This window comes from Dreissena polymorpha, chromosome 12 (genome assembly GCF_020536995.1).
Source record: "Dreissena polymorpha isolate Duluth1 chromosome 12, UMN_Dpol_1.0, whole genome shotgun sequence".
NCBI classification, from domain to species: domain Eukaryota; kingdom Metazoa; phylum Mollusca; class Bivalvia; order Myida; family Dreissenidae; genus Dreissena; species Dreissena polymorpha.
Window position 1 is genome coordinate 23225612 of NC_068366.1, and position 26539 is coordinate 23252150.

At 38.2% G+C, this 26539-nt stretch overlaps 1 protein-coding gene across 1 annotated transcript in view; it reads left to right on the plus strand.

Moving 5' to 3' along the window:
- The first annotated feature begins 5422 nt into the window (after positions 1-5422).
- Positions 5423-26539, plus strand: part of LOC127852261 (WD repeat-containing protein 3-like) — a 45451-nt gene continuing 24334 nt past the window's right edge. The window contains exons 1-13 of the mRNA XM_052386155.1: positions 5423-5718; positions 6906-7090; positions 8287-8496; positions 8857-8975; positions 9585-9663; positions 10222-10320; positions 13552-13713; positions 14476-14573; positions 16437-16566; positions 16984-17174; positions 20193-20286; positions 22629-22730; positions 24488-24573. Of these exons, the coding sequence (XP_052242115.1) occupies positions 6926-7090; positions 8287-8496; positions 8857-8975; positions 9585-9663; positions 10222-10320; positions 13552-13713; positions 14476-14573; positions 16437-16566; positions 16984-17174; positions 20193-20286; positions 22629-22730; positions 24488-24573 (1535 nt within the window). The 5' untranslated portion in view covers positions 5423-5718; positions 6906-6925. The remainder of the gene's footprint in view (positions 5719-6905; positions 7091-8286; positions 8497-8856; positions 8976-9584; positions 9664-10221; positions 10321-13551; positions 13714-14475; positions 14574-16436; positions 16567-16983; positions 17175-20192; positions 20287-22628; positions 22731-24487; positions 24574-26539) is intronic.

The window sequence follows — 26539 nt, forward strand, 5'->3', positions numbered from 1 at the left end:
ATTTTCCTTCAATTTTCCAAAATTCATTTTTTCAAATGCGGTAACCTTTGCCATTCAAGCGACTTTTAAAAAATCGAAGCAAAAATCAAACTTGATATTAATATCAATTAATTAAATTGCTTGAAAACGAACTATGGGTTTCTTTGTGCTAAGACCTAACTGCTCATTAAATTAGTTTTCGGTAATTGATCCAAAAACAAATTACCTTTTACTGTTTGCTATTTTTACATATTTTTCTGTAAAGCATACTTTTACGATAATGTGCAGACATGTATGGCCTAAGTTATTTTTGACAGATATTTAATAAACTTTGGTCCGTAAATAACGTGGAACCTATAATTATATTAAATAGAATTCAGCAAAATAAAGTGATTCTTACGTGAATGTGTATCTAATTAATGTACAAGTAATGAATGTTTAAAATAGATTGTTATCTCACAGATCTATACACATTTTTATGATACGTGGCTGAAATCGTGATACACAGTATGGGTTTCATCACTTGTTATCTGGGGAGTTTTTAGTCCAAAAACAAGGTGGTGTGTAACCTACGAAGCAACGGTTCATCCGAATTTTACAACGCAAGTTTATCTGTGCAATTGTTTATAATTTTGTGGAACCACATGGCAAATATATAATTTTGTTGAAGTCAACTTCTTTGCTGATGACACTTTAAAATATTATTCATATTAGGTAATTTACATTTGATTATAATTACTGGTTGAATATTACATTTGATAAACAATTACTTTCAAAATATTGTTTATTTGAAGGCTTTAGAGATGTAGTCGGGCAGTTTCATATTCGGACAGCATTAGCCTTCCCAATCAAAACACAACTGCACATGAAATAGAATATTGTTAATATTTACTTCATAAAAAAATGCTATATTATGCGACATAAAATGTTTGGGAACCTATATTTTTGACCACCCAAATAAAGAAGAATTCTTAAGCCTTAGGTAATACTTTTGTTTGGGCCTGATGTAAAAGTTGTAAAGTGAGACTGCACGATTTTCATAAGTGTTTAATTGTAATATATTGATAAAAATATGTTACAATAACACAAAATAGCCAAGAAAAATTATACATTGAAGAAGAATTTCATAAAATGCAGCAAACACAAATTAGCACCCCGAGCCAATTGTGACAAAGATATTTTGTACATATTTTCCTACAATAACCAAAGCATTTGTCTTTTTATCAGGATCAGAGTAAGTGTTCATGTGTCCTATGAATAGATATCTTTGCAGGAAATTAAAATGATTCGTAAAACAAAATTGTGTCATATGAACGAATCTGCACTAAAACTAAATATAGATTCACATCGTACATGCACGATATACATGCTGCAGTCTCGGGGCCCTCTCTTGCTGCCAGGGGAAGCAACCCACAGCCGCCATGAGGGGGAATTTTCGCGTTGATTACCTTTTATGAGGGATTTTTTTACTTCGTCTCTCATTACTTCATTTTTTTTCAGGTTTTTATTTGGCCCGATTTTATAGCCAAAATTCGGCTGTGTTCCCAATCCCAAAAAGTATACTTTTTTCCCAAAATGTGGCCAAAAATTCCCAATTTCCCCCCCAAAAAAGTGTCTAATGCATATTTTATCTCAATTTTAATTCAATTACATCTAACAAAGTATTTTATGATTTTGTTCTTTTAATTTGAATGATTATAAAGAGTTATATCAAATTTAGTATTTCCCTAATCAGTGGACTATTTGTGTAGAAAAAAAGGCCAATGAATTAATTTTCCCAATTTCATGAAAATGCCGATAAAATTCCCAATTCCAAAGCCATGGGCTATCTTCCCAAAAAGTGGAAAACAAACCCTGTTTTTTGTGCATGTTTGCACTATAATATTTTAATGTGATTTACATAGATATACATTTAATCAAAGGTAAGTAGCACGATACCAGCTGGCAACATAGGTATAAAAGTAAAATTTTATTTTTATTTTTTAGAAGAGGGAATTTTTAGCTGAAATAGGGGTAAAAAGTATACTTTTTTCATGGTGGAAGCCGCCAATATTCAGCGGTAAAAAGTGCAAAACGAGGGCCCTGAGTCTGCAAAACTAACTTTTTTGTCTTCATAGCCAATGTGGCTATGAAACTTTAAAACTGTAATAGCCAGAGGAAATATTTCAAAGCCAGAAAAAAAATGAATTAATTTACAGTGACATTATTATGAAAGGACGACAACAGTTGATATATATCGATTGCAATTGGGGGGTAAAATGAAAAAAGTACAAGCGTGTATTTTTCCTTAGCCACCTACAAAAAGGACTAAATGCAACATACTTGCTGCTCATATTTCCTGCGTTTCGCTACAGTCTCATCCGTTAGAGGTGGCAACTTCTTTTTTCCAGGGACAGAACTAGACGTCATAGCTTTCAGTTTAAATCTTGTTCACCTTTATATCAGAACAATAAAAGTGTAATTCTCGGCAGCAAGTATTTACCAGTAAAAATAAAAGCAGGCGCTCATGAGTATCAATCTTAATCAAATGAACGATAAACACTGTAACTGTTATTTCATAATTTCAAAGCTATTTATAACACACATTCAACCATTTTACTTAATTTATAAAAACCCTCGCACTATTATTTTATTTATTGACGTAGAATGCAAGTTCAGTTTACCAAAAGTATTACGACATTTTAAATACACAATCCGGACTTTACACTCTATAACATCTAAGGGAGATCGGTAATGAAAGAAAACTAAGGGAAGTAACCAAGCGGTGTCACTGAAAGAATTTATACCTGAAATGCGTAAATTGATTATTTATTGGTTTATTTTCTCTGATTTTTTTCATCGTAATTCAGGCAGTTTTTCTTTCGCCAAAGCCAAGATTTCATCGCATTGGCAGTCAGGTGATGGGTTAATTTTGCAGACTGATGCTGACGATTTTGACTGTACAAACATTTTCGATTTCAGAATTAAATATCTGGCTTATTTCGCATTTTTCAACACATGTTCTTCTTAACTTTCATTTTAATTTATATTGAAATATAATGTTTATAATGTAAAATAAGTTTTTTCCACATTTTATATAAATTCATAAATATTTGACAAAATCGTGCAATCTCACTTTAAGATTACAACATTTTCCTGGCGTATATACAGGTCCATAAAAGAACTCATTCCCAATTTAAAAAAATCCCAATTAGATTTCAAAAGAGTGTTAGACAGTCCAGTGAATTTATCTCAGATGTATTTCAATATATCCAACAACGTATTTCACTATATTTTTCTCATAATTTAATAATATATTATAAAGAGTTATATTGAATTAGGTTTTTCCCAAATTAGTGGAATAGTGTGAGAAAAATTTCCCAATCCTGAAATTGCATGTTTCCCAAATGGCTAGGAAAAGGTTTCACAAGTATTTTGGTTTACCGGATCATGGTAATTATGGCAACCAGACATTGTGGTTGTCTTGTTTTTCAAATAGTCACTGAGTATTTATTGGTAAAAATCATTTGCACATGTTTTTATGCCTCTGGTAGGGTGGAATATAGCAGTCGCAATGTTCGTCCTACTGTCTGGCATTCTGTTTTCTGGAGGTTTTTTACCCAATGCTTTCAAAAAGTAAGTTGATTTTGGTATGTAAGTCTACGTACATAACCTACAGATGAAGTGTGAGTTTCAATCCAGTCTATTGATTTTTGGGGAAGTAATGGGCCTTGTACTTTCAAATTTTATCTATAGTAACTTAACATTATCCGGAGGTTTTTTTACTTGCATTCAGATATTGAGCTCATTTTTGGTATGTGAGTCGGACCAAAACGGTACAACTTATATGACTAAGAATGAATTGCAATTTGTGTTCCCATATTCATTATCACGTTATGTACATCGATTTTTTATTTCAACTTGTTTTATGTTAGATACACATACGTATTGTAAAAACAATAAAAGGATCCTTATCTGTTGCCCTGATAATAGTCGTTTTGTGGAGGGTTTTTATGCAACACTTTCAGATATTCACCTGATATTTGGTGTGTGAATCTGCCTACATGACTTACAGATCAAGTTTGAGTTTCATTCCGGTCCATTTATTTCTGGGGAAGTTATGGGCCTTGGACTTAGGAATTTTCTTTAAAATAACACTTTCAAAATTGTTTCCTAAACGCTTTGAGATACTGTCCAAAGCCTGTTACTTTGTCAAATATCGATGTACTGAAACTTCGATGAATCGTCATGATGTTTTTGATTTGGATATAGCTTCTGTGTGGCGTCAAAATGCAGTAGGGGCATTGTGTTTTACAAACGCAGCTCTTATTTAAGTATAACTTAACATTAGTTGCTGTCAATTACAAAACGCAATGAGTATCAACTGCAAGTGCTTCAATTTAGACAAAAAATTAAAGGTGATGAGAAAGAAAAAAATTAACAGAACATTGTTTATTCCACCATTGTTTGTATCTAAATCCCTGTTAGAAAAAACTGCAATGTTACTGTTGGTAAATAATTATACTTCAGAAACTGTTAAGGTGAAGGTAATTTTGCAATAGATGTTTTGAAGTTATATTTTCATACAATAATTTATACTTTTATAGTAAAACCTTGTTTAATTATAATGTGTAGAAATAATTCATGTTGAAAGTATGTTTTCCCAAATTGGCAAACAATTTAAAAAAAACATTTCCAAAGTGTCAACCAATAATTTGAAAATTGAGTGTTGAAAATCCACCATTTTTATGTCCCCCACTATAGTAGTGGGGGACATATTGTTTTTGCCCTGTCTGTCTGTCTGTTGGTCTGTTTGCGACAACTTTAACATTTTGCAATAACTTTTGCTATATTGAAGATAGCAACTTCATATTTGGCATGCATATGTATCTCATGAAGCTGCACATTTTGAGTGGTGAAAGGTCAAGGTCAAGGTCATCCTTCAAGGTCAGAGGTCAAATATATGTGGCCCAAATCGCTTATTTTATAAATACTTTTGCAATATTGAAGATAGCAACTTGATATTTGGCATGCATGTGCATCTCATGGAGCTGCACATTTTGAGTGGTGAAAGGTCAAGGTCATCCTTCAAGGTCAGAGGTCATATATATGTGGCCCAAATCGCTTATTTTATGAATTCTTTTGCATTATTGAAGATAGCAACTTGATATTTGGCATGCATGTGTATCTCATGGAGCTGCACATTTTGAGTGGTGAAAGGTCAAGGTCATCCTTCACAAGGTCAAGGTCATCCTTCAAGGTCAAACATCATATAGGGGGACATTGTGTTTCACAAACGCATCTCGTTGTTATTAAATGTGACATGATTTCTGATTCTTGAATGATTGGAGTTTTTTATTTGTTAGTGGAAGTTACAGGATTGCTATTGTTAACAGACATGTGGACACAAAAGAAGTTATAAAAGGCAGGAGATATAACAAGATTTCATCATAAAAACTACAGTCCAACCTGCCCCAGCGACCACCTGTTAATAGCGACCAACAGTCAATAACGACCACACTGATTTCCTCCCGAACGATTTCACTATATATTGAACCTGCGAATAAAGCCCACCTGTGAACAAAGACCAACGACCACCCTTTTACATTCCCAAATCTTCATTTTGATAGCTTACAACGACCACTGCAATCATAAAAATCAACGATTTTGCAACTTAAAAAAAAAATGGCCACCATGACGCTGCGTAGTCACGTGATACACATCTTACCAGTGGACTCGTCGGTCGCTATGGAGACATTGGCAAGTGACAGTTTATTGCACTCGATAGCAGTTGTTTGTTTATTTAACATGCATTGCTAATTGGTAGTCGCCTGCTTCTTTTATGCATTTGACAGTTTGTCAAAAGTGTAACAATTTGCCTTTGTATTTAAGTGACTCGCGATTAATGTACTTATTGCCGAAAATATCAAAGACAAATTTGGGGCTTTCATAAACTCATTAAGGAAATTAACGGTTTCATATCATTTACAATGCCTATTAAAGACAAACATTTTGATAGTCATTCTCTTCTTAAATTTCTCTGAAATAAGACGTTCATAGATTACAGAAAAGTAAATTGTCAGTTCAAGTTAACCATCATGGCTTCCAAGCGTAAGTTCTTGACGTTGGAAGAACGCGTTAAGGTCATTAGTTTGTTAGGTAAAGGACATAGTTGTAGACGAGTGGCTAGTGATCTTGGTGTAAGAAAAACTCAAATTCAGAGCATTTTAAAGAGTAAACATGAGATTATGGATAAATTCGAGGAGAACGTAAACAGTGAAAGTAAACGCCCTAAGCGTGAGTCGGAATTCGCGTCAGTGAATGACTTAGTGCATAAGTGGTTTGTTGACGCAATTGCAAGGCTCTTGCCTGTGTCTGGACCTATGATCCAGAAGAAAGCCTTGAAGTTTGCGTGTGAGTTAGGATATTTGGACTTTAAGGCTAGCAATGGCTGGCTCGAGTCTTTTGCACAGCATTGTATTTAAGATTCAGGGTGGTGAGCGGGGTGAAGTCAAGAGAGAGATTAAAGAAATAATGAAAACATAAGGCAATAGAAATACAACATGTAATAAATATACAAATGTAAAACAAAACTGTGTTTTCAATCCTTTATTTCATTATACATGCATAAGTATTCAAACATTTAAACAATAGAGCACATACATAGATAAGGTACCTGTTAAAAAACTACTAGCATATTTTGCAAAGTTTCGATCAACCCTGCGAATAAAGACCACCTGTGAACAAAGACCACAACGACCAAATCCCTTGAGTGGTCTTTATTGGCAGGTTGGACTGTATATACAAATGGTCCAGGTGGAAGTAACATGCATATTTTCCTATATGTTTTTTGTTGGCATGAATTTTAGTTTATTTCTTGAAGATTTATCTGTTTTCATTTAGCAACAAGCACAAGTACCCAAGTTGTACATGTAGTCTTCTTACAGTCTGGCAGAGCTGTTGAGCCATGGGTCTCACCAAGCAGTACCTACGCTACAGGGCAGATGAAGTGTTTGGTCTAGTGGGCACTGGCAAGTCCAACATTGTGTACATTGGTGCCATACCAGGCAAATACTGTGCTGTGGGGGCGTGTGAAAACGTCATCATCTGGGATCTGAGGACTGGAGAGAAAGTAACTATTAAGTGTACAGTAAAAATGCATTTATTTTGTACTTGTTAAGTCCCAGCATGTACAGATGCCGGGGGCCTTATGGCCATTGGCAAATATGAAAAGTTTTTGTTTTACATAAATTATTTTTTGTAGGAAGCTTTGATACTTGAATGCATGATTTATGTGAATACTATTACATCACTTAACTTACCTGACCTGCTTTTTGACCATGACACGGACCTACTTTTAGACTAGATTTATTCAAAGGCAGTATTTTTTCTTTAAATTAGGGGCAGGTATTCAGCCCCATTCCAAATGGGAAAAAATAGACATTTTTCCCAAATTGGACCTAAACATTCCCATTGGAGGTTTCCAAAAAAAAAGAAAATTTATGTCTTAACATTTAGTTCATCCCAGCTCTATAACTTTAACCTAAGTAAATATAATATTGATAACACTGTTATTCTCCATTTTGAAGCATTTGTTAGCAAAACAACAGCAATACTAATTTCAGCAATACTGTGGTAAAAAGCTTTGATACTTGTTTGAATAGTATATATGAAAATTTTCAACAAACCAACATCACCAGACTTCATTTTGGCTCGGAAATTTACCAACATTTGGACTAATTCTTACTCAGATGGGCCAATGAATCAATAGAGGAAGGCTTCTGCTGTTGCCATATGCATTTATTGAACATACCATCTTGTTCTAAGATGATATAAAATAAAAGGTTCATAAATATTAAATTAATATATATTTGATAATTTTACGATTAAACCAAACAAAGATTGGATAATGTGAGTTGAAGGGCTATTTAATGCAACGATGGCATGAGAATATCTTCAAAATTATGATTTAAGTCTTGTTCTTAAAAACGTTTCATGTTATGTTATATAAATGCCATTAAGTGATTTTTATTTGATGTTCATGTGCATTTATTATGCCAGATGGTTTCCGAATGATAACTCAAGAACGCTTAGGCCAAGTTTAATTTATAAAACTATAGTAGTTTGAGATGGACTATTGGTGTGTTTATTTTTTCTTTCTTTATTGAAAGATTCTTAAAATATAGTTTTTATACATAACATATATTTGTTATAGTATATATTATATTGTTTTACCAGAAATATTGTTAATATGCAGCTTTAACTATTTTGTGTTTAGACATAAAGCAAAGATTACTACGGTGCATTTTACTTTAATTACATTCATAGCATCTAACGCTAAAAGGAGAAAAGCACGAAGTAACAGAACTTGCAGCGTCATCGGACAACCAGCATGTTGCTGTTGGTTACAGTGATGGCAGGATATGCGTGTTCAACTTGCAGTCTGGCGAGGCGGTGATCACATTCAGTGGTCACAAGTCTGCTGTGTCTGCGTTGGCGTACGACCAGACGGGATTGAGACTAGTATCTGGGGGCAAGGTATGGCATCTGTCAGGCCCATGGGAAGGTTTAATATTAAATAATGTAGCTATTTTTATTCCCTCAAAATGGCAGCAGATAGCAGTATCACTGTACATTTATGTGTGTGACTGTACGTCCATGTGGATGTTTGATCAAAATCCTTATCTCAGCCTTAACTTTGCCATGGATTTTGAAATAATTTGGCAAAAATGTAAAGCTTATCGAGGGGATGTGTAACATGCAACAGCTTGGTTGCCATCAAAAAGGGCAAGGCCACTCTTGAAGGTCAAAGAACAGAAATGGTAATTTAAATTTGTTGGTGTCTGTATCTATAAATGTTTTAATCTACTACAACTGCGTTGTGGATTTTGTTGACAGGACACCGACCTGATTGTGTGGGACATTGTGAATGAGTGTGGCTTGTACCGACTTAAAGGTCATAAGGGCCTCATAACGGAGGCAGCGTTCTTCAAGCACAAGAACATCCTTGTTTCAAGGTGAGTTCATATCGTTCTCATGTATGCTGTGGTTAAGGTAAGTTACTGGTGTCTTCTTTAGGCTGAATGAAGGTATTGGTGGAAATTGTAAGGGAAGTATTAAACCCCTGCTGGTAATGGGTATAGAGGAGTTACTCTGTTGGTTAGTCGGTCAGTTTATCAGCACGAGTTTTTGCTTTCTTATTTCTTAGGCGATTAAATCGAAACTTGAAATATGTCATCACCATAATTGTATATCCCCATTGCTCGATTGGTTACAGAGAGTGTAGGATCTTCATGTCCTGTTTCTGAGTTATTTGCCCTTGTACACAGCTGACAAAGCAGTGCAGGGTTATTTGCCTTTGTAAACAGCTGACAAAGCTGTGCGGGGATATGTTTCATGTTTGTGACAATTCTCTTGTTTTTACTGCAATTCATTGTCAACCTCTGCTTAAAGTAGGGCATTTGTCAGAAACTGGTGTATGTAAACCGGATAAGCCATTAGTTAAGTAAGTTTACTGACCACTGTGATATAACTGAAATACTGTTAAATACTGTGAAAAGTATAATATATATAAACAACACATTTTTGATGTGCCGGTCATTCAATATAGTGGTTACTTATTTCAGCTCAAAAGACACATTTGTAAAGTTTTGGGACCTAGACACGCAGCATTGCTTCAAGACTTTGGTGGAACACAGGGCAGAGGTGAGTCATATTCAGTTCTAAAGGTATTTTCTTATAAAGACTCTCAAAAAATGGAGTGAAATATTGGTTAAAGAGACAAAGAATGCATTCAATTTAATTGTATTTGACTTTAAATTTTTTAACTGTTGTATTATCATTTGTCCTTTACAGGAAGATCATATATTGTCTAGTTCTCCTTTTAAAGAAGATGTATAGAAAGGAATGATATTTTGGTACAATTTTTAAATGCTGAAAATGCAAATCCAAAACGACTTTAAATAAAAAACAGCCTCAACATATTGGTCTCAAAATAATTTTATTTATTATGAATTTAAGAAAAAACAACAACATCCAATTACATCATAAGCATAAACAAATGATGTCATCATACTGTTGTTTGTGTTGTTTTCTTTAAGGCGGAAAACAAAATGTATGCCACAGACTGTTATTTCTTTAATGCAGACATGATATTGAGATGAAACATAACATGAATTTGTTTAAGGGTAACTAATAGTTGAAATAATCATATTTCTATACATTTTACCTACACCAATTCACACAGACACAATATTTCCCTAGGTGTACGGGTTTGTGTTGCTGCGTGATGACACAAGACTGGTCACTGGGTCAGCAGACAGTGAACTCAGGGTCTGGGACATACTGGACTCAGCACATCAGGTATCTCTTCAGCTTCCATAGGAGCATGAGCATAGTGTCATCCCAGCTTAGCCTGTGAAGTCCCCACAGGCTAATCAGAGACGACACTTTCCGCCTTAATTGGATTCTGGACTCAGCACAACTGTTATCTCTCCAGCTTCCATATAAGCACCTACCCTTGTCCCATATATTAGCCTTGTTATGGGAAAACTGGGCTTACTGATGTTTATAAAGTGTCTGCACAGGCTTATCAGGAATGACTCTTTACCCCGTAACTGGATTTTGCTTTAGAAGAAACTTCCTTAAAATGAAAAATTCCATAAAATTGGAAAGTGTTGTCCCAGATTAGCTTATGCGGACTACACTGTCTAATATGGGATCACACTTTACGCACATGCATTTAGCCTAGTTTTCCCAGAACAAGGCTTGTATGGTCATAACTATTGAAACAACCCTCGCTCCTTTCCATGCATGATTGAAGGCTATTATTTTAAAAATTCTTGACATTGTTTTAGTTAATTAGAAGAATAGGGTCTTCATTTATGACATTATAGGTAGTTCTTTTGGAAATAGTCTTTACGTATGTAAATTAATGTGATTATCAGGACTGGTTTTATGACTGTTTGTGGATTTCAAGATTGAAGCAACCGGAATAAACCCCCTTCGGAAGAAACCCCCTTCCCTAAAAACGGCATAGCGGAAGAAACCCCCTTTCACATTTTGCATACGCGGAAGAAACCCCCTCGCTAGTTTTACATAGGAGGAACAAACCCCCTTTGAGTTTTCAGACAGGCGGAATAAACCCCCTTTGTGTTTCCAGAGAGGCGGAATAAACCCCCTTCCTAAGTGTTAAGTCTTTGCCGCAGAGGTGGTAAAATCCCGACTCGAACGATTCCCCAATACATCCGTTTCAACCCGACTCTATTACTGCATGCTTGCTACTTTTCAAGTTTATATTCATTTCCCGATAATCCTGTTTATAAATTTTTAAAGCATTTTCTGGTAAATATTAACGATAAAAGCTCTCAATAATTTCTTTAACACAAACCATGCCATTTTTTCTCTTGTATCAAATAAATTTCGGCATAAGTGACTATTAATAGACTTGAGGAAATATTCCCTTCGAACATGCATCAATCCCCTGACTAGTTGTGTGCTTGTTACAACGCTCAATACACCCACGCTTTCTATGCTGCATAATTTTCGCGCCCTTTTTATTGAAAAAATGAGTCAACACAAAATAGAATTTACACTGCAAAAATATTTCAACGTTGCGGTAACATTTACATTTGGAAGTGTGTTTTGTATTAAAAACGCGTTAACACCAACTTACGGGAGTGTGTTTTGGATTTACAGTAAAGAAATGTACAGGCCGTTTGTTCACAAGTTTTTAATGAAGTTGTTAATGATACACACTAAATATTCAATCTGTGAAACTCAAACATCGTTATCGTGATAATTGAATGAAGGTGCGAAAATCTGATTAAAGGAGTGTACCGGCCGTTTGTTCACAAGCTGTGAAGAATTAATCAAGATGGTAATAAAACGAATAATGTATGAATGGGGGAAAGAATTATTATTGAAGGATAAAAAAGACAAAAATAGAATGAAATATATTAACATTGATGTATAAAGATCAAGCAAGCATATACTTGAAAACATTAAACAAATTGTTGTTGCAAAAAAGGACACGCATTTAATGATAAAACAGGCATATATTTACATTTATTTACAAAGATCTCAAACAAGCATATATTAAAAAGCAAAAAACAATTTGTTGTTGAAAAAAGACACGCATTTATTAACGATAAACAGGCATATATTTACATTTATTTACAAAGATCAAATCATTCCCTAAAATCACACAATTATAGCTGAATGCTAATGTAATTTAAAAAAAACTGTACATAACTTCACACGAGCCGCAAAGGCGCCGATCATGACACAACTTCTCATCATTATCTACAATAGCCGGTACATTAAAGGACCTTTTATATAATTAAATGAAGGTGCGAAAATCTATTTCCAAACTGTTATGTGCTGAGTAAAGAGGTGTACCGGCCGTTTGTTCACAAGTTGTTAATGATGAGATGCTCGTGTGAATTTGTCTTGCACTCGTTTCAGTGAGATTATACCATTGTATATGTGTTAACTTGTACTAGATTGATAAAAATAACAAAAAAACAAAATTAGCGCCCAGAGCCGATAGTGACGAAGATATTTCGTACATATTTTCCTACAATAACCGAAGCATTCGTCTTTAAAAAAAAATTGAATCATGCAATCATGCTTCCTGGGAACTTTCTGAAAATGAAAGTGAATTTCTGTAAACAATTATCGTGCGTTTGAATGTAACTAAATCGTCTGGAAGGGGGTTTGTTCCGCTATGGAAGGGGGTTTCTTCCGCCTATGCAAAACTAGCGAGGGGGTTTCTCCCGCCTATGCAAAACTAGCGAGGGGGTTTCTTCCGCGTATGCAAACTATGAAAGGGGGTTTCTTCCGCCCTGTCGTTTTTAGCGAAGGGGGTTTCTTCCATACACCGGTCAGACCAAGCTTTGTCTATGAATCAGTTGAGAAACAGTCTCTTACGATTAACACAAACTGTTTATAATTTTGCCATCAAAATATAAGAATCATGATGATATTTTGATATTTATGAGGGTTTTTATGCACCCAGTAGGGTGGCATTTAGCAGTTGAACGTCCGTCTGTCAGTCTGTGCGTCCGAAAACTTAAACAATGGCCATAACTTTTGCAATATTGAAGATAGCAACTTGATATTTGGCATGCATGTATATCTCATGGAGCTTCACATTTTGAGTGGTGAAAGGTCAAAGTCATCCTTCAAGGTCAAAGGTCAAATACAATAAATTCAAAGCAGCGTAGAAGGGGGAATTGTGTTTCTGACAAACACATCTCTTGTTTCTTTTCAAAGTGGTTTGGTACATAATACAGTAATGAGATTTAATTTGAGCCATGTTCTGGAAAACTGGGTTTAATGCATATGCTTAAGGTGTTGTCACAGCTTGGCCTGTGCTTATCGCACAGGCTATCCAGAGACGACACTTTCAGCTTTTATGGAATTTTTCGTTTGAAGGCATTTCTTTCTAAACAAGAATGCAGCATAGAGGGAAAGTCTCGTCCCAGATGCAAAATTCACGCTTATCTGGGACAATTCTTTACTCTCATGTTTTAAGTCCAGTTTTTTAAGATCGGGGCTCATTTACAACTCAATAGTGACTTATGTTCACAGGAGAGCCCCACTAAGAAGCCCCGTCTAGAGGTTAACCCCGAGGGGGAGGAGGAGGAGCTGGGTCCCCTGCACTGTGTTAAGGTCGGCTCAGTGTTCAGGTCAGGCCGTGACAGGCTGGTATCCATGGACACGGACAAGGAACAGAAAGCACTCATCTGCCATGTAAGGAAACATTGGTAGATCTGGTAGATTTAACAAACAATTTACCACTGCCTACAGGGCTTTTTGTCTTTTTTAGCAAGATAAAAATCTTTTAAATAATATGATTATTGCAATTTTAAAGTTAATTTTTAAAAATATATTCCTCTTGTTCAGAATTGTTTGTTTATTTAAAGACAACAGGGCTAGCAAATTCAGTTGCTATTGTGCTGGACTTCAATTGCAGTATTGCAGGTTTCATCAGCGGCCCAATCTTGAAACTTATTTGGGGATTGATAATGAAATTCTTTCTACCCCCATTCTCCCTCTATCTGTATTTTCATATTGGGCAGTCGTCAGTTACTGCTATAGGTAAGTGCACTGAGAGAGAACTGTTTAATTAGCTAACCCAGGAACAATGAGTTTGTGCACTGACTGCTGCAATATGACTAAATGAAAACTGTTTGCAAATGCAGAAACTAGCATGCTTGCTTGGCACTTTCCCTAAGTCATGAAAAATGTGTTGGTTTATCCTTAAGCCTGCACATAATATCTTTGTATTACCAGAATATTGTTACGTCTTTTTCCTATTCTCTATGCGATAACACATGTTACTTAACAACTCACAAATGCTCCATTAAATATTCACAAACAATATTTAATAAAAATCAAACAAACACTGCCTTTTTCATGTTTAAGTAACCTTTTCTGCCAGACAAGATTGACTTGGCCTGACTGCAAGGTCATATTGACTTGATTTATAGTGAGATGGCTGGGCTGTTTCAGGGAAGTGATAGAATACTGGAAGTGTTCACTCTGACATCCGAGGGGGACCTCAAGAAACGCTTGGCAAAACGCCAAAAAAAACAGAGGAAGAAAGATGGGTAAACATGGTTATGGTCTATATGCTTTGGCAAATAAAATGAAATACAATTCAGTTGCCTTATTTGCATTTGTGTGATTGTTAACCATGTAAAAGCAGGACTCAGAAGTTAAAATGCACAGTTTCTAGCGGGGCCTCCAGCTTGCATGTCTTGAATTTCTCATCTACTGAGGCAAAAATATTTGAGACTTTTCCTGGGCAAACTTTTTAAAATGCTTTTGCATAGTGTTAGCCCTGATTAGTCTGCACAGGCTGGGCAGGGACAAAACATTCCACCTAAACCGGAGTGTTCTTTAGAAGATACTTTAAAAAAAAAAAGAATTCCATAAAAGCAGATAGTGTTGTCCCTGATTGCCCTGTGTGGAATGCACATGTTAATCTGGGACGACATTTTTTGCACATAAATTAAGCCCAGTTTGTTCTGAGCAAGGCGCTCAAAACTCTTTCCAGCTCAGAAGCAAAGTGAAAATGGTTATATGCAACCAGTATAAAGCCAGAACAGCCTGTGAGTAACTCTCAGTCTGTTCCGGTTTTATGCTGTTTGCTGCTTATCAGTATCTAGGGTTGGAAATGAATCCTTCAAAACTTGAATCTAGTAAGAAAGGTCTAAAATTTAATTAGAGTTTGTGAGGGACCAAAAATGTGTCAAAGTGCGTATTCAAGGTTAAAGGGTTAATTGCTCTGTCTTTCAGTCTGCCTGCAGACAGCGAGGTCTCAGTGAGTCTCAAGGGTTAATTGCTCTGTCTTGCAGTCTGCCTGCAGACAGCGAGGTCTCAGTGAGTCTCAACTCTGTCTTTCAGTCTGCCTGCAGACAGCGAGGTCTCAGTGAGTCTCAAGGGTTAATTGCTCTGTCTTGCAGTCTGCCTGCAGACAGCGAGGTCTCAGTGAGTCTCAAGGGTTAATTGCTCTGTCTTGCAGTCTGCCTGCAGACAGCGAGGTCTCAGTGAGTCTCAATGCTCTGTCTTGCAGTCTGCCTGCAGACAGCGAGGTCTCAGTGAGTCTCAATGCTCTGTCTTTCAGTCTGCCTGCAGACAGCGAGGTCTCAGTGAGTCTCAATGCTCTGTCTTTCAGTCTGCCTGCAGACAGCGAGGTCTCAGTGAGTCTCAAGGGTTAATTGCTCTGTCTTTCAGTCTGCCTGCAGACAGCGAGGTCTCGGTGAGTCTCAATGCTCTGTCTTTCAGTCTGCCTGCAGACAGCGAGGTCTCAGTGAGTCTCAATGCTCTGTCTTTCAGTCTGCCTGCAGACAGCGAGGTCTCAGTGAGTCTCAATGCTCTGTCTTTCAGTCTGCCTGCAGACAGCGAGGTCTCAGTGAGTCTCAATGCTCTGTCTTTCAGTCTGCCTGCAGACAGCGAGGTCTCAGTGAGTCTCAAGGGTTAATTGCTCTGTCTTTCAGTCTGCCCGCAGACAGCGAGGTCTCAGTGAGTCTCAAGGGTTAATTGCTCTGTCTTGCAGTCTGCCTGCAGACAGCGAGGTCTCAGTGAGTCTCAATGCTCTGTCTTGCAGTCTGCCTGCAGACAGCGAGGTCTCAGTGAGTCTCAACTCTGTCTTTCAGTCTGCCTGCAGACAGCGAGGTCTCAGTGAGTCTCAACTCTGTCTTTCAGTCTGCCTGCAGACAGCGAGGTCTCAGTGAGTCTCAAGGGTTAATTGCTCTGTCTTGCAGTCTGCCTGCAGACAGCGAGGTCTCAGTGAGTCTCAATGCTCTGTCTTTCAGTCTGCCTGCAGACAGCGAGGTCTCAGTGAGTCTCATTGCTCTGTCTTTCAGTCTGCCTGCAGACAGCGTGGTCTCAGTGAGTCTCAATGCTCTGTCTTTCAGTCTGCCTGCAGACAGCGAGGTCTCAGTGAGTCTCAATGCTCTGTCTTTCAGTCTGCCTGCAGACAGCGAGGTCTCAGTGAGTCTCAAGCTGGAGGATGAGATCAGCAAGCATGCAGCAATCAAGATGTCCGCCAAGATTGTGGCAGCCGATGTCGTCATAGCAACGGGGAGTTCAGTCAAGGTGAATGTGACAGAAATATTTGGAAGACTGGGTCATGTAAAAAAACTGAGGAGCATTTGGGGTTCTTTCTTTGCTATTTATGCATGGTTAACTCTGAATTATTCAACAAACATTTTAACAGCAAAAATATTGCTATATACCACTGCAATATAAATGTAGAGGATTGGAATCTTGCAAATAAAAAAGCATCTGTTTAGCTCAATATCTAAGTGTGTATATTATATGTGAAATTACATACTAAACATGTGATGGTTATAAGTAAAAAAGTAAAGTTGTGAACTTAACTTGTTGAACATTTTACAACTAACCATGTTATGATGTTAATAAGTTTTCTGATCTTAACTTATTGAATAGGCATAGCATTTTGAAGTGAACTTATGAATTTCAAAAGAATTTGCTCAAGTGTCATGATTGTAGGTGGTGTGTCTGTTCACCAACAACACAGTGGGGTACTCTACAGTGGACCTGGTAGACAAGAAGACTACCACCAGTGGGGTGGGAGTGATCAGCCACTGCTCCCACCAGAGTGACGTGAGGACCCTGGCCTTCAGCTCGGACAATACTGCCCTGCTGTCAGCCAGCAGCGAGTCTGTAAAGGTCTGGAACAGGTAGGAACAATGGGATCATGTAATTCATGCAAACCATGCTCTTCAATTTTAACTTGATAAACACAGCCAGATAGATGTAATTTGACCAACACCTGGACATTGGTCAACTCATGGACATTGGCTTGCATGTGGACATTGACCATGTGCTTTAGCCTTCATATAGATGGACTTGTTTTTATTGATATAACGTGTTAACATGTCCATTTTTGTATCACTGTTTGGACAAGCACTATTTTTGGGACTTGTTAATGTTTTATTACTGTCTTATGAACACAACATTTTGAAAACTTCCATCTTGTATAAAAAATGATGTCTTAAACATGTATTCCAGCTGCTGAAATGGTATAAGTATACACATCTTCTCAATAGATATTATAACTAAATGCTCATCAAGGCCAGCTAGCTTAGTTGGCAGAATGCTGGAGTTCAAATACTAGGATTGTTGGTTCCATGTTTGGCCTAACCTAATAACTTTTGTTGTAATTGGTCATTAATTTTTTTTCATAAAAAGTAAGGTATTTGTCAGTTAATAACAGAAAAATGTCCACTTAGAAAGTGTAAACCAGCTTATTAGGAAAGGCTTGTGTCGTACTGAAATGTTATTGAAAACAGCAAAAAATCTGAATAAACAAACAAACAAATCTTCCTATTTCTGAAGTCATGTTTGTATTTCCAGGGCCTCCTTACAGTGTATCCGTACCATGTCATGTGACTATGCACTGTGCTCCCTGTTCTATTTCCAGGGCCTCCTTACAGTGTATCTGTACCATGTCATGTGACTATGCACTGTGCTCCCTGTTCTATTTCCAGGGCCTCCTTACAGTGTATCTGTACCATGTCATGTAACTATGCACTGTGCTCCCTGTTCTATTTCCAGGGCCTCCTTTCAGTGTATCCGTACCATGTCATGTGACTATGCACTGTGCTCCCTGTTCTATTCCAGGACCTCCTTACAGTGTATCCGTACCATGTCATGTGACTATGCACTGTGCTCCCTGTTCTATACTAGGACCTCCTTACAGTGTATCCGTACCATGTCATGTGACTATGCACTGTGCTCCCTGTTCTATTTCCAGGGCCTCCTTTCAGTGTATCCGTACCATGTCATGTGACTATGCACTGTGCTCCCTGTTCTATTTCTAGGGCCTCGTTACAGTGTATCAGTACCATGTCATGTGACTATGCACTGTGCTCCCTGCTCTATTTCCAGGGCCTCCTTACAGTGTATCCGTACCATGTCATGTGACTATGCACTGTGCTCCCTGTTCTATTTCCAGGACCTCCTTACAGTGTATCCGTACCATGTCATGTGACTATGCACTGTGCTCCCTGTTCTATTTCCAGGGCCTCCTTACAGTGTATCTGTACCATGTCATGTAACTATGCACTGTGCTCCCTGTTCTATTTCCAGGGCCTCCTTACAGTGTATCCGTACCATGTCATGTGACTATGCACTGTGCTCCCTGTTCTATTTCCAGGGCCTCCTTACAGTGTATCCGTACCATGTCATGTGACTATGCACTGTGCTCCCTGTTCTATTTCCAGGACCTCCTTACAGTGTATCCGTACCATGTCATGTGACTATGCACTGTGCTCCTTGTTCTATTTCTAGGGCCTCGTTACAGTGTATCCGTACCATGTCATGTGACTATGCACTGTGCTCCCTGTTCTATTTCCAGGGCCTCCTTACAGTGTATCCGTACCATGTCATGTGACTATGCACTGTGCTCCCTGTTCTATTTCCAGGGCCTCCTTACAATGTATCCGTACCATGTCATGTGACTATGCACTGTGCTCCCTGTTCTATTTCCAGGGCCTCCTTACAGTGTATCCGTACCATGTCATGTGACTATGCACTGTGCTCCCTGTTCTATTTCCAGGGCCTCCTTACAGTGTATCCGTACCATGTCATGTGACTATGCACTGTGCTCCCTGTTCTATTTCCAGGGCCTCCTTACAGTGTATCCGTACCATGTCATGTGACTATGCACTGTGCTTCCTGTTCTTTTTCTAGGGCCTCCTTACAGTGTATCCGTACCATGTCATGTGACTATGCACTGTGCTCCCTGTTCTATTTCCAGGGCCTCCTTACAATGTATCTGTACCATGTCATGTGACTATGCACTGTGCTCCCTGTTCTATTTACAGGACCTCCTTACAGTGTATCCGTACCATGTCATGTGACTATGCATTGTGCTCCTTGTTCTATTTCCAGGGCCTCCTTACAGTGTATCCGTACCATGTCATGTGACTATGCACTGTGCTCCTTGTTCTATTTCCAGGGCCTCCTTACAGTGTATCCGTACCATGTCATGTGACTATGCACTGTGCCCCCTGTTCTATTTCCAGGGCCTCCTTACAGTGTATCAGTACCATGTCATGTGACTATGCACTGTGCTCCCTGCTCTTTTTCCAGGGCTCCTTACAGTGTATCCGTACCATGTCATGTGACTAAGCACTGTGCTCCCTGTTCTATTTCCAGGACCTCCTTACAGTGTATCCGTACCATGTCATGTGACTATGCACTGTGCTCCTTGTTCTATTTCCAGGGCCTCCTTTCAGTGTATCGGTACCATGTCATGTGACTATGCACTGTGCTCCCTGTTCTATTTCCAGGGCCTCCTTACAGTGTATCCGTACCATGTCATGTGACTATGCACTGTGCTCCCTGTTCTATTTCCAGGGCCTCCTTACAGTGTATCCGTACCATGTCATGTGACTATGCACTGTGCTCCCTGCTCTATTTCCAGGGCCTCCTTACAGTGTATCCGTACCATGTCATGTGACTATGCACTGTGCTCCCTGTTCTATTTCCAGGGCCTCCTTACAGTGTATCCGTACCATGTCATGTGACTATGCACTGTGCTCCCTGTTCTATTTCCAGGGCCTCCTTACAGTGTATCCGTACCATGTCATGTGACTATGCACTGTGCTCCCTGTTCTATTTCCAGGGCCTCCTTACAGTGTATCCGTACCATGTCATGTGACTATGCACTGTGCTCCCTGTTCTATTTCCAGGGCCTCCTTGCAGTGTATCCGTACCATGTCATGTGACTATGCACTGTGCTCCTTGTTTGCCCCTGGAGACAGACACATTATACTGGGCACCAAGGTACAGTGAAATTTGTTGAGACAGTATGAATTTGTTAGGAACATGTAATTATTTCTCAGGAGACTTAATTATTTGCATTTCTTGATTTTCTTTAAAATGTATTCTTTTAATATTCATTATAGCCCTGCAAACAAAGTTTTTGTGGGTATTCTGAAATCACCCTGTCTGTCAGTTTGTAATGTATGTAAGTCAGTCGGTCTGTCATGCGGAACATATGAACTTTGTGAGAAAACTAGCTAAGACTTTGCCGCCTTTCAAAGTGAACTTTATAGATATGTTTTTTAACCAGGCAAAAGTGCAGGGTGTTTTTTGTATGTGGCGATTTTCTTTGTATTGTTATGTGCCCTTGAACTTTGGCAAATTTTTAATACTTACATGATTGTACAGGAGCACACACTGTCGTGAACTCTTCTCTCAGTTGTCTGCATGTCATCATGAAACATTACAGATATGTTGTTCATCCTGTAGAATGCAAGACAATATTTTTGTGTCTGTCCTATTATTTTCAGAGTTATGTGCCTTTAAACTTATGCAATTGTCACCTTCAATTACTGTTCTTTTATAAACTGACCTGTATTGGGAGTGTTAGGATTCTGTTTGTTAGTAACAATAATGAATTTTACACAGGAAGATTTAACTTACTAACACATTAACATGGACAATAAATGTTTTCTAGATTGTTAAGATTTATTTGTGATCAAAATAAATTCCTGAATCCTAGAATTGGCTGTTTTCTTAATGGAATACTGGAAGATAGGGTGAACTTCATGACTTATTAATTGAATTTAGACATAGGGACCATGAGCTGCCGCAAAGATCTATGCCCTCTGTTTGGTTTATTCGGGCGTTTTAGAACTGGTAGGAAATAACACTGGTATTTTCTGAAAATGTGCCGTTTTAAAAAGTACCATTTCCACATGGTAAATAATATCAAAGTTTGATGTTGATGTATTGCTTTGTATACAGAAGAAACAAAGTATTATGAAGATAAGAAATTGTGTTTATGACATAGTGACAAGTTAAACTGGCAAAGTAATGCATAAGAGTATTGATGGAAAGGTATTGATGTAAATGATGTTCTTTTTAGCTCGACTATTATTTATGAAATATATATAGTGGAGCTATCCTACCCACCCCGGTGTCGGCGTTGGCGTTTCCGTGAGCGTGCAAATGTTCAAGTTTGCATACTACCTCAATTATTTTCATTGTCCCTTGACATATTGCATTCATATTTTGCATACTTGTTTACCATCAAGACCCGAACCTATAAACAAGAGCAGACAACTGTATCAAGCATTTTGACAGAATTATTGCCCCTTTTTTACTTAAAATATGCATATTATTGATAAATCTATGTTAAAGTTTGCATACTACCCAAAATATTTCCTATGTCCTTTGACATATTGCTTTTATATTTTGCATACTTGTTTACCAACATGACCCCAACCTATAAACTAGAGCAGACCACTGTATCAAGCTTTTTGACAGATTTATGGCCCCTTTTATAGTTAGAATATGCATATTATTGATAAATCTATGTTAAAGTTTGCGTACTACCCCAAATATTTCCTGTGTCCCTTGACATATTGCTTTCATATTTTGCATACTTATTAACCAACATGACCCCAACCTATAAACAAGAGCAGACAATGGTATCAAGCATTTTGACAGAATTATGGCCCCTTTTATACTTAGATAATTGAACATTTTGCTTAAATTGCCATAACTTCTTTATTTATGATTAGATTTTATTAATACTTTTACAAAACAACACTTACCTGAATACCATAATGGATTCCACCCAAACAAAACTCCACGCCCCAACCAAGCCCCCCCCCCCCCCACCTTCCTTTCCCCCCCCCTCCAAAAAATTGTTTTTTTTCCCTTTCTTTTTATTTAATAAAGATCATCTAATAAATGACCACACCCCACATTATACCCCCCTCTCAACCCGTCTAATAAATTATTGAATATGAACAATTTCCCCATGATGGCTTACGTTATACTGTCAAGCACTCGAATAGTCGAGCGCGCTGTCCTCTGACAGCTCTTGTTTAGCAATGTGTTCATCTGTTGATGTGAATGTATTTGCTGATACAGAGTTGCAAGCTTTAGGTGTTTGAACTAGTCAGTATTAATGTGAAGTTAAATGTTTATAGAGTGGCAAGCTGCAGGTGTTAAACTTATGCAGTATTAATGTGAATGTATTTGTTTATACAGATTGGCAAGCTGCAGGTGTTTGACATAGGCAGTATTCATGTGAATGTATTTGTTTATACAGATTGGCAAGCTGCAGGTGTTTGACATAGGCAGTATTGATTTGAATGTATTTGTTCATACAGAGTGGAAAGCTGCAGGTGTTTGACATAGGCAGTGGTTCTCTTCTGGAGGACATCACAGCTCACAGCGGTTCAGTCTGGTCCATATGTATGGCTCCTGACAAGGTGGGCAGTTGCATCAGTTAATGAGTCTTGCTCTGGGAAAACTGGGCTGAATCAATTAGCCTGTGCAAACAGCACAGGCTAATCAGGGACAAGACTTTCCGCTTGTATGAAATTTTTCATGTGTCAAGGAAGTATTATCTAAATGAAGATCCAGTATACACAGAAAGTGTTGGCCATGATTAGCCTATGTGGACTGCACAGGCTTATCTGGGACAACTTTTTAAGCACATGCATTTGTTCCCAGAGCAGGGCTAATATTTATAATATATAATGCTCAAAATGTTTTAAATCAGCCCTGTAAGTACTAATATCATACTCAGTTTAGTTAGTGCTTCATCAGGACGAAAATGATAGCATTGTTTTTATGCCCCCGGATCGAATGATCTGGGGTATATTTTTTACCTGTCATTGTATACTGGATGATTTAACCTTGGTTAAAGTTTCGCAATAATGAATAACTTTTTCAATATTGAAGATAGCAACTTGGCATGCATGTGTATCTCATGAAGCTGCACATTTATAGTGGTGAAAGGTCAAGGTCATCCTTCATAGTCAAATATATGGCTTCAAAGCGGCGTCAAAACTTTAAACTTGGTCATCACTTTTGCAATATTGAAGATAGCAACTTGATATTTGGCATGCATGTGTATCTCATGGAGCTGCACATTTTGAGTGGTGAAAGGTCAAGGTTACCATCAAAGTCAAAGGTCAAATTTATGGCTTCAAAGCGGCGCAAATGGGGGCATTGTGTATCTGACAAACACATCTCTTGTTTAAACCAGATTTTACACAGAGTCGAAAACGCCAGATTTTGGTGAAACTGTAGGTAGAGAGAGCTTTCATGGAGGTCTCGGTTGGGGGTGTACTTTAGGTCATTAAGGTAGTCAAGGTAAATGTTATTAAAAAAGTTTTCTCTCAATTACTTCAGTTTGAATGAAGGTATTGCAATAGATTGTTTTGGAAGATGCTCACATGCAGAAAAAGCTTGGGATTGCATTTGGGGTGAGTTGGATCAAGGTGGAGAAAATTGTTACTAAAAATAGAGAATGTACTGAGAGATTGCTTCTAGTTAATTTCTTTAGTTGAATTGACAAATTTTGATGAAATGTTCTATATAGCTATCCTGCATGGCATTGGTAAGTTCAAGGTTAAGGTCAAGGTAACCATTACTTGATAAGTAAAATGTGTGTGATTGCAATGTTTAATTATTTGTATTGAATAAAAGATGTATTATTTTTATTCAACTGTAATGGATAAAATATAAATTTGTGATGATTTATTTCAGGAATGTTAAGTTAAAAAAAAAATAAGATTACTGTATACAAGATGATTGAAATAATATGTGCATTGTATAGTGGATGATTTAATTGATATGTATATTGTATACATAATAATTGAATGAATTGTAGTTTTGCGGATGATTGACTTTATATTTGTATACTTGTCTACTGAATGATAGTATTTAAATGAGTGATTGAATTTAAATGGGTTGCATTTTGGGAAAACCAGGCTTAATGCATTTGTGCTAAGTGTCATCCCATTCTAGCATGTGCACGTTCTGCTTTTATATAATGTTTTAGTTAAAGGGGGTCTCTTCTAAACAAAAATACAGTCTAGGTGGAAAGTGTCGTCCCTGATTAGCCTTTGCGATTAGTGTGTGCGGACTGCACAGGCCAATCTGTGACGACACTTTACACACACGCATTCAGCCCAGTTTTCTCAAGCGAGTCTTATTAGATTACTTTATGTATGTGTAGAGAGGGCTGATATCTGGGGGAGCTGACAAGCAGGTGAAGTTCTGGAACTTTGAGCTGGTGGCTGATGAACAAAACCCAACAGCAAGGTAACCATAGCAACACATTTGTAGATTTTCAGTCTGTATCTCTAAAGATTTTAATGTCATAAATACTGACCTGTTATCGTATGCTTATACTTTCCAAGGGGAAATAACTCATCCGGAATTTTAACTGGGAATCCGCCACCTCAATACCGTAATACAGGCCAGGTTAAACATAGTGCAATGCAACCTAGCCAAAAATCGGTAACCAACCCTCAATATTCTTTCCGGATCAACCAGGTGTATACGTGTCTTTTACGGCTCTGAATTAAAATATTGTTTTTCACTTGGTTGATTGGGGTTTTGAAAAGATAAATTGTGTTATTTATCTTTTTATTTCTCATTCGGATTAATTTGTGTGGATTTAATGGATTTTGTTTCATTTGTAAAAGGTAAGCCATGCTTGTTTTTATCGAACAATGGTTTATTTCTACCATGCTGGGTGTTTTCAGGCGCGAACGACCACGTGCAAAACGTGCTCTTCTAATACATTGCTAGAACGTGCAAAGCATGTTCTTCTAATGTGTTACGAGATCGTGCAAAGCGTGTTCTTCTATTGACAGATTGTTTATCATTTGCCATTGTGTGCAATAATGATTTTAACGTTCCGTATGACAATCTAATTGATCGTCATTTTATTTTTCATCTGTTTTGAATTAAACTTTTGTTTAATTTATGATCTACGGCAGTATTATTATAATTTTCATTATGGTCAAATAATGATTTTATGTGCCGTATGATAATCTGGTCTGTGACCAGTTTATGGTTGAATATGCTTTGCACTTGTTTTTCATATATTCGACTACATGATGGTCGCAGAAACAAGAGTGGATAAATACCCGGTGACTTCGCAGATCATGGATGATAGTTGCAGTATCAGTCACCGGGTATCGGGCACGATCGCGACCGTACTATGCTAAGTCTCTTAGACAGTAGGTCAACATCAGACCATATGGCGACACCCGTCAGCCGGTCTTTGCCCGATGGCATTGGTCAAGGACATCGACCAATGCCGGACGATTTGGCATCCCCCATACGGTCATTATCCGGTGACAACACTGGTCTTGATATGACCGGTACGTCACCGGGGACGTTGATCACGGACCATTGATCGACGTCTGACCGGCCGGTCCGGTCACCGGTCATGTCACCGGTCCGGTCATTGATCACCGGTCCGGTCACCGGTCATGCCACCGGTCCGGTCACCGGTCATGTCACCGGTCCGGTCACCGGTCATGTCACCGGTCCGGTCCGGTCACCGGTCCGGTCATTGATCACCGGTCATGTCACCGGTCCGGTCCGGTCACCGGTCATGTCACCGGTCCGGTCATGTCACCGGTCCGGTCATGTCACTTGTCCGGTCCTGTCATTGATCACCGCTCCGGTCACTGGTCAACAGTCATCAGTTAGGCATGCCACCGATAACACCAGTCACCGGTCAAGAAGAAGAACTCGGTCTTCTTCATTGAATTATTCTCCTATTCTTCGTTGAATACATCGTCTTCATCAAGGATTAGACATCGGACACGCTCTTCTTCGTCGAGCAGTTCTCATCGTCGCGGCTCTCGTAAGCGATCACGTCGTCACTCACGGAGACGTTATTCTAGAAGATCTCGGTCTCATCGCAGCCGATCCACATCTCGGCCGATCCAGATCTCGACATCGCAGGAAACGAGGACGTCGTCAACCTTCACGTAGACATCAGCGGACTGCATTGAGCACCACTGGATAGTTATCGAACATACCTCTCCTTCATTGAGCAGTTCTCGGCGTTGATACGCTCGTAAGCGATCATGTCAATGCTCACGGAGACAATATTGTAGAAGACAATATTTCCAGCGTAGCCGAACAATATTTCGGCATCGAAGTTATATGGATGTCGCCACTTCTCACGTAGGCGTTAATGAACCTACTGGTCATATCGACGTTCTCCATTTTATTCCTTTAGGAATATCATGTCTCCATTCCACGT